This window comes from Parus major, chromosome 14 (genome assembly GCF_001522545.3).
Source record: "Parus major isolate Abel chromosome 14, Parus_major1.1, whole genome shotgun sequence".
Classification (NCBI taxonomy): Eukaryota; Metazoa; Chordata; class Aves; order Passeriformes; family Paridae; genus Parus; species Parus major.
The window spans coordinates 5,012,532-5,024,763 of NC_031783.1; the positions used below are offsets into that span (position 1 = coordinate 5,012,532).

A 12,232-nucleotide genomic window follows, 5' to 3' on the forward strand; every position below is an offset into this window, starting at 1 on the left:
TTGCAGCACATGTTTGATAACTATTGTCTCCCCCTAGACCTTGTACTTTTCTCTCTCCTGAATACTGTTTTTGTCTCTCCTTGTAGGTCCAATTTTTCTTCTCCAGTCTGCACCCTTCCAATGCAGTGCACTAAGTAGACTAGCACTTGTTGAGGCTGTAGCTCAGCTGTTTTCTGTCTCTCTGGAGAGGATAATAATGTTTAGCACCGGGTGTGCTGCAGTAAAGTCTGAGAGATGTTCATAGTAGTTATTGACTTGTCCCCATCACAGTTACCACAAAGAGGCTGGAAAGCCATGAGAATGATTTATTCTCAGTCACACTTTTGTCTCCAGTATTGATCCTTGCTAAGACTTTTTACTTTTTTTATTTGGTTTGTACATTAAGAGCCTCCCTAAGGAAATCAGAGAACAGCCTGGATTTGTGTGAGGGATGTGTGGCAGAAGCAGAGAACAATCCCCTTCTTGGGATTGTAGGGGTCAGCTTGAGGTCAGCTTCAACTGAAGCCCTGCAAACTGAAGCCCTGCAAAACCTCTCCTGCTGGACTGAGGAACCTTTTCTGTCTGATCAAACACTTCCACAAAAAGCTGAGCTATATAAAAACAATCATATAAAACCTTGCTGTTGTAAGCAGGCTCCGGTACAAGGCAGAGTCCAAGCTGGGACTGCTGTTCTCAATTCCTTGAGGGAATGTGACATTCCTATCCAGTTCTCTTGTTTCTTCTGTGCCACAAAGGGTGGCTTTAGCAATGCTGGCTGTTTTCCCACCTGGGTGTTCCTTGTGGTTGGCTGTTCACCTCCAGAGGTGTCCTGATGAGTTCTATAGCTGTTGAACTCTTGAAAGAGGGAGGATGATACAACTGGTTCAGACACAGGAACTATGAGACCAGTGGTTGGATGCTCCTGAAACTCTCCTGTGGAGTTGGTTTGGGATTGTGCTGGGATGGTGAAGGGGAACTTCTCTTGTTCTTTCTTACAGAAGTTTCCACTTCCTTATGGGAAAACTTCTTTAGTTTTTTTCTTCATCTTTGGAGAATCCAAAGTGTGTATGTGGGAGTGCTGAAACGCAGACAATTTCATGTGGAAGAGCTTCTGAACTTGCAGCATAAGCACTCTGTAAATAGCAATCTCAGTTTTCACAATGTTATGCAATAGTGATGTTCATTTCCCAAACATCTCTAGCTAGCCTGGCCTTTTGCCATTCCCTTTCAAGATCTGTTAGTAACAGATTCTACTTGTAACACATAAAAGAGGACTCAGAGGAAATCACAGTCCTCCTACTTTCGGCTGTCAGGGCCTCCATGCTCTAAAAATTCTGTCTGGGAGGTGGTTTGATCGACACTGTGGAGGGGAAGTTTAGGGCATGCAAGGGAGGTTGCCTGTCTGCATTTGTGCAGGGCAGCAGTGACATGGCATGTGGCATGTGCCTCCCTGGGGACTGCAGAGCTTCCCTCTGCACCCCTTCACAGCAAGGCACTTGTGTTTGAGAGCTCTGGTTATGGTCATGGACTTTCATTCCTCTTCTTTTCCTTGGAATTGTTCCTTCTGTTCATTACACCAATGTCCATTCTGCTGGAGTTTCTCCAGGGAATATCCAGCTGTACACTCAGGAGCTGTGTTAACGTGTTAGTTTTGGTCAAACACATGAGAGATTCAGGCTCTTTCTAGCCCTGCCTTGATTGTAGCTCTGTTATCAGAGATCTCAGCACAGACCAGCCAACAGAGGTGCTCTTTGTGACTACCAGCATCACCAAATTAGCAGGGTGCACTTATATTAATTATGTTGCTATAGCAATGTGGTAGTTTGTTAAAATTGGGACCAGGACTCCTGGTGAGCAGTGGGGGCAGTGTGTGGAAGCAAAGTTGGGAAATGAGCTTTTCTGCCTGCTAGCAAGTGATGACATCCTGCTGGATGAAAAGGAAGGATGTGATAATTTGCTGATGTTATTCAAGTGTTCAGAAAGATGATGTGTGATGAGAGCTTTGAGAAGTCTGCAAGAAAAACAGAATATAACTTATTATGCCCATCTTCTTTAAATGGGATGGATAGAAAATTCTGTGCAAATTGTTCAGCCTGTGTGCTCTCAGAAATGAGGTTCAATAACAGTACCTATGCTTGTGTTTTGACTTTTGCCATGATAAAAAGATAAAAGAGCTTTGTTTACCAGGAGTAAAAAGGTGCTGTTCTTGGTCATGTCAGTTAAATGTAGTTTAAGAGCTTTGGTAATGCTTCTTTAGAGAAGGATACTTGGTCAGAGCCCATTAGCTCAACATACTGTTAAGATGAGACTTGAGATTATATCATTTGCTCCTGTTCTTAAGATAATATAACACAAAATCCCCTTTTTCTAAGGCAATTTGTTCAGATGTCAACAGAAAATCAAGGGATTATCTTTTATTACAAAGTTAATGGTGTTAGTTCACTGAAGGACCAGTCACCAGAGATTCTCAATTCTTGAAAATACCTTGCTTGGCCATAGTGAGAATCTCAGTTTTTACCTGTCCCATCTTTGCTGTCTTTCTGGGAGGCAAAAACCCAGACCTGGACTGCAAATGTCTAAAACTCCTAAATATCAATTTGGAATAGCCCGAATTCCATTGTATCTTGTATCTTCAGGGTTTCTATTGCAGGGTAAGTTGATATTAAAGAGTCAAACAGGAAAAATTTGGACTGAGTTGCAAAACTCATTGAGTACCTTCAAGACAGAAATGCCAGCTGAGCAGAGCCTACTGCAGTTTCCCAGGGGATGAAGCACTACAGTGAGTGACCTGATTTATTTGCATTTTCTTGCACCATTAGGAGACTGTGGTACTGATGCTGGGGGAAGCAAGTGAGACAGAGCATGGCCTGAAATCCTCCTCCAGGCTAAACAAAGCAGGTATTGATGCAGCCAGCCATCACCATGTCCAAGTGCGTGGAAAAGCCTTTGCAGGAGAGCAGCCACGTCCTGGAGCTGTGCTGTGAGCAGGGCCACAGGCCCTGGGGAGCAGGAGGCAGCACCCGTGTCCTGCTGCTCTTTGGAGCCTGGAGAACAAAGCCTTGCAGGGAGTGTGGAGAGGGGGGTGCCAGGAAGGCCTGAGTGCCCAGGCAGGGGTGCCCAGGCTGCCTTTGGCAGGGCTCTGACATCCTCTGACATCCTCTGACATCCTCTGTGCCCTTGGAGAGTGGCCTGAGCTCCTGTTTGGCCTGCAGAGCAAGGGCATGGTGAGTGAGGCTGGGAGGAAATGGGCTGTGTGAAGGGGAGCAGTGCTGGGGCCATCCCCTGTGCTCAGAAAACTGCTGCCAGTACTCCAGACTGCTGGTCTTCTTTGCCTTTGTCACCACAAGGCTTTGGACAGGTCCCTGAGCACCAAGGGAGCATTGAGCTGCAAAAGTCTTGGGCTGTGTGAGAGAGTCTGTGTCAGGTGCCCTTAGCCAGGAGAGCTCCTTGTGTGTGAGTGCTGTGGCTGGCACAGTCTGGGTGTCCCCACAGTGTCCCCTGGGTGTCCCCACAGTGTCCCCTGGGTGTGCCTCCAGAGTCACACAGAGATGGAGCTCAGCAGGAGACACCACTTTCACTTTCACTACATTTTCTGATCAGAGTCCCAATGTACTTGAGTAAGAGTAGGGAAAAGAGTAAATATGGGGCAAGCAAAGAAATTGTTTCTGTGTCCTTAAAATTAGGATTGTTTTGTTTATTTTTAACCAGCCCTGTGAACAAGTATGCCTATCTGATGAATAGTGCAGTGGGGTATTTGGAATAAATCCACTGACCATGCTAGAAATTGTGTGTGTTTATGCCAATCATTTTTTATGCTCTCACAGGGAGAAGAACTTCACTAAAAGATGAAGTTTGAGGATTTACTCCACTTTGATTTAGCTTTTACTATCAAAGACTTTGCTAGTATGTTGGAGTTTTGGTTTTTGAGAGTTTTGTTCTGGCCTATATTATTCATACAATACCTAAGAGGAAAAAAAACCCACCACTTTTCAAAATCTTTTGATGTGGTGACACAGGGCATTTTTGTTTTTATGGCAAGCTGTTCCTTCAGATGCAAGCCACAGTGTTTGCCTGAACCAGGAGGGGAACAGTGCTTTGACAAGCATCAGATCGATAAATGGGTGCCATTATGAGACATTCTGTGGACACCTGAAAACAAATATGTGAAATTAAGTTTGTATCAGTGAATCAGCCTAGAAATCACTTGCCTGTGGAGCCTGTGATGTGCTTTAGGAGATAACAAGCAAGAGCAGGGAAGCCTGTTCACCTGTGTTGCTAAATTTTTAGCTGCCTCTGGCTCACAGCTTATTGAAAATGATTGTGATTTGGATAAGCTGCTCCTGAAACTTTTGCTTTAAAAATATCTCACAAATTGACTAACATGACTAATTTGATAAAAATTATCTTTTAAATCAACCCTTGTCCTAGGAAGACCTGTGTGTTTTGGTTTCACTTGACCAGTTTTGCTGTCTGAAAGCCTGTCTGCTGAGAGACATGAGCTGTGCCAGTGTGAAGTAGTGCAGCACTGCACAGCAAGGTGCTCTTCATTTTTGATAACTCAGATGTGCCCATAGATACCTGGTTCAATGTGCAAAAGAGACTGTGGCATAAACTGTAGCAAAAACATGGTGATTGAAACTTTACAAAGCAGACTGACCCACTTGGGTCTTTGTTAGGCAGAAGGAAGCAACCTCCTCTTGACTTGTGCTGTTAAACAAGTTAGGGCAAGATTAAAATAGTCTCCAACTTAAAGTCCCTGTCATACAGCTCTATAAATATGAATTTATTTGTAGGAGTATCTGTTGTGGATACTGCAAGTATGCCACTTGCAGTATCCACAACAAAACTTGCTTAGAGGAGTAACTGAACTCGTGTTTAAGTTAGAATCCTTACTTGTTACAGTATTTCACAGATCATCCTTCAGGGAAGCAGAAGAGGAGGAATGTCATCCACCCCTCCCAGGTGGTGGCCAGAGCTGTTGCTCTGGATTTTGGTGCCTGGCAGTCAGGACCTTGCAGGAATGGCTTGGGTATTTGCAGAAGAGGAGATATTTAATCGTGGTCCAAAGAAGTGCATTTTTGTGAGAACTCAGTTGAAAAGACTAAGGAAGGAGGTGTTGTCCAGATGAGAGGATCCTAGGAGATGGGCAGAGGGGATGTGGTGGCACAGGATCTCTGGCAGCAGGGCACAAGCCAGAGTGGGGAGGAAGAAGGTGAGGACAGTGCATCCAGGTCACAGCTCACTTGCCTTCTATCTGCAGCTGTGTCCAGTGATTCCAAGTCTGATGCTGGGTATGTCTCCTGTTAGTGCTGACTCCCAAAATGTCCTGTACCTTCTGTGCCTCTGGCATAAGAAATAGCACCTAGAGCCTGAGGGGAGGGAGAGAAGGGGACATAGGAGAAGCAGAAATGTTTGCAGCTGGTTTGGTAGGTTCTCCACTGGGGAAGGAGTGGGTGCACAAAAGGGTAAGTTTGGTCTCCTCTCCTTTTAGACTTGAGAGTATGTATACTAAACCTGTAGCCTTATTGCCTATGAATTGTGGAGATTTTGATCTTTTCTATGCAGTAGTTTTTTCCCCCTCAGTGGAGCAGTTGCCATGCAGTCTCCAGTTCACATGAATGCTAAACAGAACGACACAAAAATGGTGTTGCTGTAACAAAACCTATTAATAGCTTTGCGGAGAGGCACTGACGCATCTGAATTAAAGCTGGGGAGAATAATCATCTTTGCAGACCAAGTTTTCTCAAGACTTCAAGTGCTCAGAGATGCTTTCAAAGGGCGGTGATTTTCCAGATAGTTTCTTGAAATCAGGCTTGCTTGAGACATTCCAGCTTGGGCTGACACAAGCTGAGGCAAGTGTCTCGAGTCACTGTTGGAAATTTCGGCTGAATGGCTGTGCTCGGAGCACTGCTGAGCAGTATCACAGGATACCTTCTGTTTTCCTTTAAATATCTGGTTTATTTAACAACTGTTACTTCCAAACACAAAACATTTTCAGTGTGTTGCTGGAACAGAGCTCTGGCAGTGAGAGGTGGGTATGGATGGAAGTGCAGAGGGGCTGGTGCTGCCAGGCTTTCTGGTGGCAGTGCTGCACCCCAGGGATTTCCATGAGTTTGACTGCTGGCCTGCCTGCCCAGGCATCTCCCTCCCTGCACCTCTGCCAAACTGGGGTGCAGTTTATTGGTTTAGCACCTGGCAGCACAGTCCTGGCACAGAAGGATGTGGTGAGTGGTACCTCCAGACCCTGCTGCTCCAAGTGCAAGAGCTGGTGTTGCCTGATTTCCCACGCTGAGCCTGGATCTGAGCTGCAGCTGGTGACAAGGAGAGCTAAGGACCTTTGTTTTGGGCCATTCAAATTACTCCAGCTAAAAGATGCTTATCACAGATACTAAAAAAAGTTACACTCTCTTCTTTCAGGTCTAAGTGTAGTACCCCAAGATAAGAGTATTAAGATCAATTTGTTGTTGGTACCATGCTGGGTAGAGGCTTGCAGATGCTCCATGACAAAAATGTAATTGCCAAGAATGTTGGTTTAGTTCAACATATAATCACAGTGTGCAGAGCAAGCTCATAGTCTCTTGCTGGTTACCTTGGTAGAGCTTTGGTGTCTGGACTTCCTGTTTTTGCAAATGTACAATCCCCATATTATCCCCTAATTATTGTTCCCTTAATGGAATATGTACATATTTGGAATACAGGCTTACCAGAACTGTCTCTGTCATATGAAGTTTGTCTAAACCCCGTGTTTTAATACAAGTATTTCAGAAAGCGAAGTAGAGCCTGTTTTTGGTGAAGTACAGGAGATTTTTGCCTTTTTCTTTTCATTATGGTGTCAAGTTTATTATGATTCCTTACACATGTGAATAAAAACAGCCAGATCAGAAGGAAAATTGGCACTGATTTGGGCTCAGATTTCAGAGCTGCACTGCAACATGCTGGTTTCTTGTGAGACAAGGCCATTTACCTTTCTGAGACAAATCTTTCCCAAAGAATGTTCTTTGAGCTGTTGAGAAACATCATACTGGATTTTTCCTGTGGACTCCATCAGGCTTTTTGGTTATTACTGGTGGATAACTAAACCATCTGTGTAGGAGTGGGGAATTTATGGCAAAGGCTTGCAGAGGGCATAATGGACAGACTCAACAAAAGAGGTGGAAAGAGATGTGCTCTCAATCCTTCTGTGCTTTACAGGAGGATTTGCCTTTGTTTCTCTAGGGTTGCCTTGTCATTTTCTGTGGAATTTTTTGCTTTTGTTGTTTTTTTAAACCACCACGCTGGTATTTGTTTTATTTTAAGACTGGTCAAAGATGAGATACACAGTTCATTTCAGACAGCTCAATGTAATTGGTCTCATCTGTCAAGTGTTCTCAGGCAAGGTATGGATGTATCTTCTGAGAGGACAGCACAGAAAATATGGACTCTACTCAGGTTTTCATTATTTTTTACAGGACACAGGTATATCAGTCAAGCTGCAGCTAAAATTGATGTGGATTTTGATTATGATGGACCTCTGATGAAGACAGAAGTTCCTGGACCACGATCTAGAGTAAGTTTCCGAAGTATAGTAACTTGGTGTTTTGCATCTTTAACTGTGTCTAACTTGCTAGAAAACAGATTTCATTCCAAACCTGAAATCTGATATGGATAAACATGATTCCATAAGTCTATGCCCACTTTTATCAGGAAGCTGAGAATGAAAAGCTCATGAGTGAAATGCCCCTCTCTAAAAGGCAGATCTGAATCTCAAATCCCATATGGAATACCTCAGAGCAAAAGAGCATTATTTTAATAGAACATCTCATCAGGCTTGGTTAATTGTACTCCTGCTATAATAGAAACTGTTTATTATATGAAATAATGCTTTGGTTCTGAAATGAAGCAAGAGTTTGAATTTGCTGGATGTTGTTTTACTCTGGCAGAGTCACCATTTGTGCATGAGCTTTGGTTTTTGTGAGGTTTTTTGGTTTTTTTAATAAAAAGGAGCAGTCTTTCTAGAACCAATGTACCAGTATCCCTTCAGTATGACTCTGGCTTTTCTTATTTTCTGATTCCTCTCTTGTTTTCTCAGTTCAGCTGGGCAATATAGAAGAGGAAGCTTTCCCTTTTTGGAGATTTACAGTTAAATCTGTGTTTGCAGCCATTTAGCTCTATATGCCACAGGTCATAATTTTGACTGTAATATTTGCAAGATGCACCATGAAAGTTTCTGTGGCAGGTAGAGTTTCCTGGTAAGCACACAGGACTACAAAGTTTACATGTGATTAATGAGATCATAAAAAAGAAATACACATTCTCCGTCAGTATTTGTTAATTACACACCTGAGACTGACATTTGGTTTTTCTGCAGGAATTAATGAAGAAGCTGAATGGCATTCAGGTAATTTGTCAAGTTTTCTGTGTTTTGGGGGATGTTACTACTTTGATTTCAGAACTTGTTTTAAAATCCTGGCTTGTATGTTTGTGCCACCAAGAAAGGTGAAAAACTGACTCCAGGTTTCCACACTGAGTACATTATGTGTGGTTTATATATGCATTTGAATAAAACCTTTTGTAGTATATTTTGAGTACTGCAGGATCATTTTGCTAGCATCAGGGGGTTTTCTTTTAACATATGTGTTTAAACTGTGTGTGTTTAAAGAAAAAATCTTGGAGTTATTACAGAGTAGCCAGTAAAAACAAGCTATATTGGGGTTTAAAAGTATGCCAGCCTAAGTAAATAGTGCCTTCCTTAAGATGAGCAATTTCTCCAAGTCTGTGCTTCATTTCTGCAGAAAAAGTAAAGACTTGCCCTTTTAACAGTCATTATAAAAATAGCTGTACAGTTATTCCCGTGCAGTGAATATAATGTGTCTTTTTATCCTCACATTAGATATTTTTATCAGATTTTGCTGTATAACCATTAGTTACACCTTCCTACATACTGCCACTTTTTAAAGCACTAACTGTGTTTTTTTTCTTGAAGAATGCAGAAGCTGTGCACTTCTTTTGCAATTATGAAGAGAGCCGAGGAAACTACCTTGTAGATGTAGATGGCAATCGTATGTTGGATCTCTACTCTCAGATTTCTTCCATCCCAATAGGTAGGAGACAGATGTACCAAAATGGTTTGTTTTGTTCTCAACCTGTCATTTTCTTATCTCAGGCACTACCAGGGAAGTTGGTTGATTCACTTAAAAAAACAGAGGTGACATAATGAACAGCTTGTTGTGATCAGGGACAGCTCACTGCTGTGTATCCAGACCCACCACTACAGAGTACTTGAAAAAACTACAAATTCAATACCTAAAGCTCACTTAAAGTGCAAAATGGTGCCTGGAAGAAGCACTGGTATTAATCTCAGTTTGAACATGCAAGTTCTAGAATTCAGGTTGTCTTTGTTGTACCTTTGTGATTTTGTAACAGTATGTTACTGTTTAAACATTAACAAGCATAATGTAGACATTTTAATGTGAAATTATATGCTTTAGTTAACATTTCTATCTCAAAATAAGTGGGGGAAAAAAGGAGTGTGCCATGTGGTGGCAGCTCATTTGTCTGAGGGAGCAGACACTGCCTGGCAAGAGTCAGCTGATTGCTTTGTGAAGCCTTTCAACCAGAGGCAAGGCAGAAATGTGAGCCCCAACTGCAAGGCATACAGGTTTTAGTAGGAGTTCAGTTCAGCCCAGTTTCTTTGCTCCTCATCCATGGATCCTCTGCTTAAAAATACTCTTCTCCAGAAGCAAAAAGAGCAGAAGTGCTGGAGTAATTTCAGAGGTATATCTTGTGCTATGTATAGAAACTGTGATGACTGAAAATCATCTCTACAGGCTTCCTTTCCTGGGAAACAGAATTTGATGATGTTCAGGTTGTTACCAAATTTTTGGCGTCTAAGACCTTGTGACTGTGGTGGGTGTTCATTTATCCCAGTCTTCTTTGCAGCCAGTGTTCTGTCCCAGAACACTCAATCACTGTAACCATTCCAGAGCCCTGCAATGTCTGTAGCTTATTTCCCCCAGCACAAGTTCTCACTGTGTTGTATCCTTCAGAGGCTTCACTGAGATAACTTGGCCATTGCTCACGTGGAAGTAGGGGTGAGACACAGGAGCACAATGCTTGTATGCCAATGAGCTTGGATTTTAGGTTCCTAGAGAAGGAGATGCATTTAGATCATGGCTTCCCATTCTTCACCCACAAAATCAATTTGGAGAAACAAGTCTTGGTCATGTAATCAAATACACACTCCAAAGTATGAAAGTCAGTGCATGCTCCAAAAGAAATTGTCCAGACAGTGCACTGAGGTTTTCTGACCTTCTGGTGCTGGGTGGTGCAAACACCTCTTTTAATATACTTTTGTATATAAAATATTGAAGTATTATGGAGGAAATACATTCTTAATGGGCAGGGGCTCTGCAGTTTACTTTCTCTGGTTGATTGAAACTGGTGACATAGGACAAGACTCCAGTGCTGTGATTGACCCTCCTAAGGCATGGAGTTCCTCCTTCACACCAGGCAATGCCTTCCCAAGGACAAGCTGGGTTTTTATACTGGGGAACTCATTCCTCAGTCCCAAAGGCACTACAGCACTGTGCTTCTTGCACCTTCTCAGGTAATGGCTCTGGGATGTGCAGCAACAAAGAGCAAAGGGAAATTTAATACTTACAGGCTGAACCCAAGTCTAACACACATCATTAATTTATATGTTTCAGTTATACTGAATGACAAGATTATCTGCAGCTGCCCAGGTTACTAATAATGTCCCTCTTGGTGACAGAGGCAGGGTCTGGACTGGGAGAGCAAAACAAGATCATAAGGTGCTTGTTAGTCATCTGTGCTTATCTCTCTGCAAGTAAATCCAATAAAACCTTGCATGAATCTGTCAGGACTCCCCAAGATTTAATAATGATCTGTTACACTAGAATATATTTATCAGCAGAGGTTGAGAGGTAATAAGTGCCTGTGTGGAGAGATAAGAAATAAAGTATAAAAAACCTCTGGCCAAAGGTGCTCTGGGCTGTCTCTTGATGAAAAACAAAAATTAAAAGGGTTTTTTACCTCACTTTTATGGGCAGGAGTAGCACAGCATAGTCCTTTCATCCTGCATCTATTCTGTCTAATAGAGTTGAAACCCCATGGAGCCAAATGGAAGAGGGATGTTATTGACATGTTTCCAGCAAACATCCTGGAATAGCAAATGAACCAATGTGCTTTTCAGTGCTGGGAAGGTCTGTTTTGTTTGGGGAGATGCAGAGAGGTGTAGTTTGATATTATTGACAGCAGCCTGCTGCTCAATTCAGATCATTCTTTGGGCTTTCTCTATTTCATTATTTTAGCAGGCTCTAGTTGTTTTTCCCTTTGCAGACAGGCACAGTGATGAGCCTGGAGGACATGTACGTTCCTGTCACACTGATCCAGACACACAGCAAGAGTGATGAGACAGGTGCCCTTCCTTAGAGCCAGCTCGGTCACCTCTGAGAGGATTGTAACACTGCAAACACTTGTGCTGGTCACAGCACTGAAAGGAGTTAGTGCCTGTTTGCCATGCCAGCCTGGAGCTGTTTGACTTGTCTACCACAGTTACATAATGGTTATTCAAGCATTTAGTTCTTCCTGGTGTTAGCTCCTGACTGTGAGCACACATGGCAGCTCAGCTTCTGGCACACAGCCTGACTCTGTCACAGCAGCTGGGCTTTGAGGGTCCTTCCTTCACTGGGGCCCCTCTGAGGAGGCACAAGGATGAGGGAGTGTCAGGAGGAAGAGCAGACCACTTGGCCTGAAGTGAAGAGAAAGGGAGAAAGATTCTCTGTGAGTGCAAAAGGATAAATCAGAGGTAATAGAAGTTTGTGTTATGTAAGAGAATGGTATCTCTTACACAATGGCATTCACATATGCAACAGCAACAGGATTACAGGTTCTTACAAGCAGCACCAGAGTTGATCCTTGAGATTCCTAAAACACTTGGTTTATTCTCAAAGGGGCTCTCAGTGGCAGCCACAGGTTCAGTTCTCAAGGACACAGCTCACAATGTGTCGTTCCCTGTAGCTGAACAACTTCCCATGACAGCAGATGTCATGCAGATGTAGTTGTTCTGTGTCCCAGATAGCCACTATTATTATCTTCATAATAGTTTTAACAGATTTATCAGCGTGACATGCTGCTAAAACAATATGGATATTCTTTTGTTTTCAGCTAAAGTATTCAAAACTGAATTTAATTGATTTGTTAACACAGTTGCCTAATGCTCCATTGCTCAAACAGGATAATCAGGGCTGTTGTC

General features: G+C 42.8%; 1 protein-coding gene across 3 annotated transcripts in view; it reads left to right on the top strand.

Annotated features, from left to right (window-relative positions):
• The window catches only part of ABAT (4-aminobutyrate aminotransferase), a 48,888-nt gene that overhangs the window by 23,716 nt on the left and 12,940 nt on the right, over positions 1–12,232 (top strand). For all 3 annotated transcript variants that reach the window (XM_015642602.2, XM_015642604.3, XM_015642603.3), the window contains exons 3-5: positions 7,428–7,525; positions 8,327–8,356; positions 8,942–9,059. In XM_015642602.2, coding sequence (XP_015498088.1) covers positions 7,428–7,525; positions 8,327–8,356; positions 8,942–9,059 — 246 coding nt within the window. The remainder of the gene's footprint in view (positions 1–7,427; positions 7,526–8,326; positions 8,357–8,941; positions 9,060–12,232) is intronic.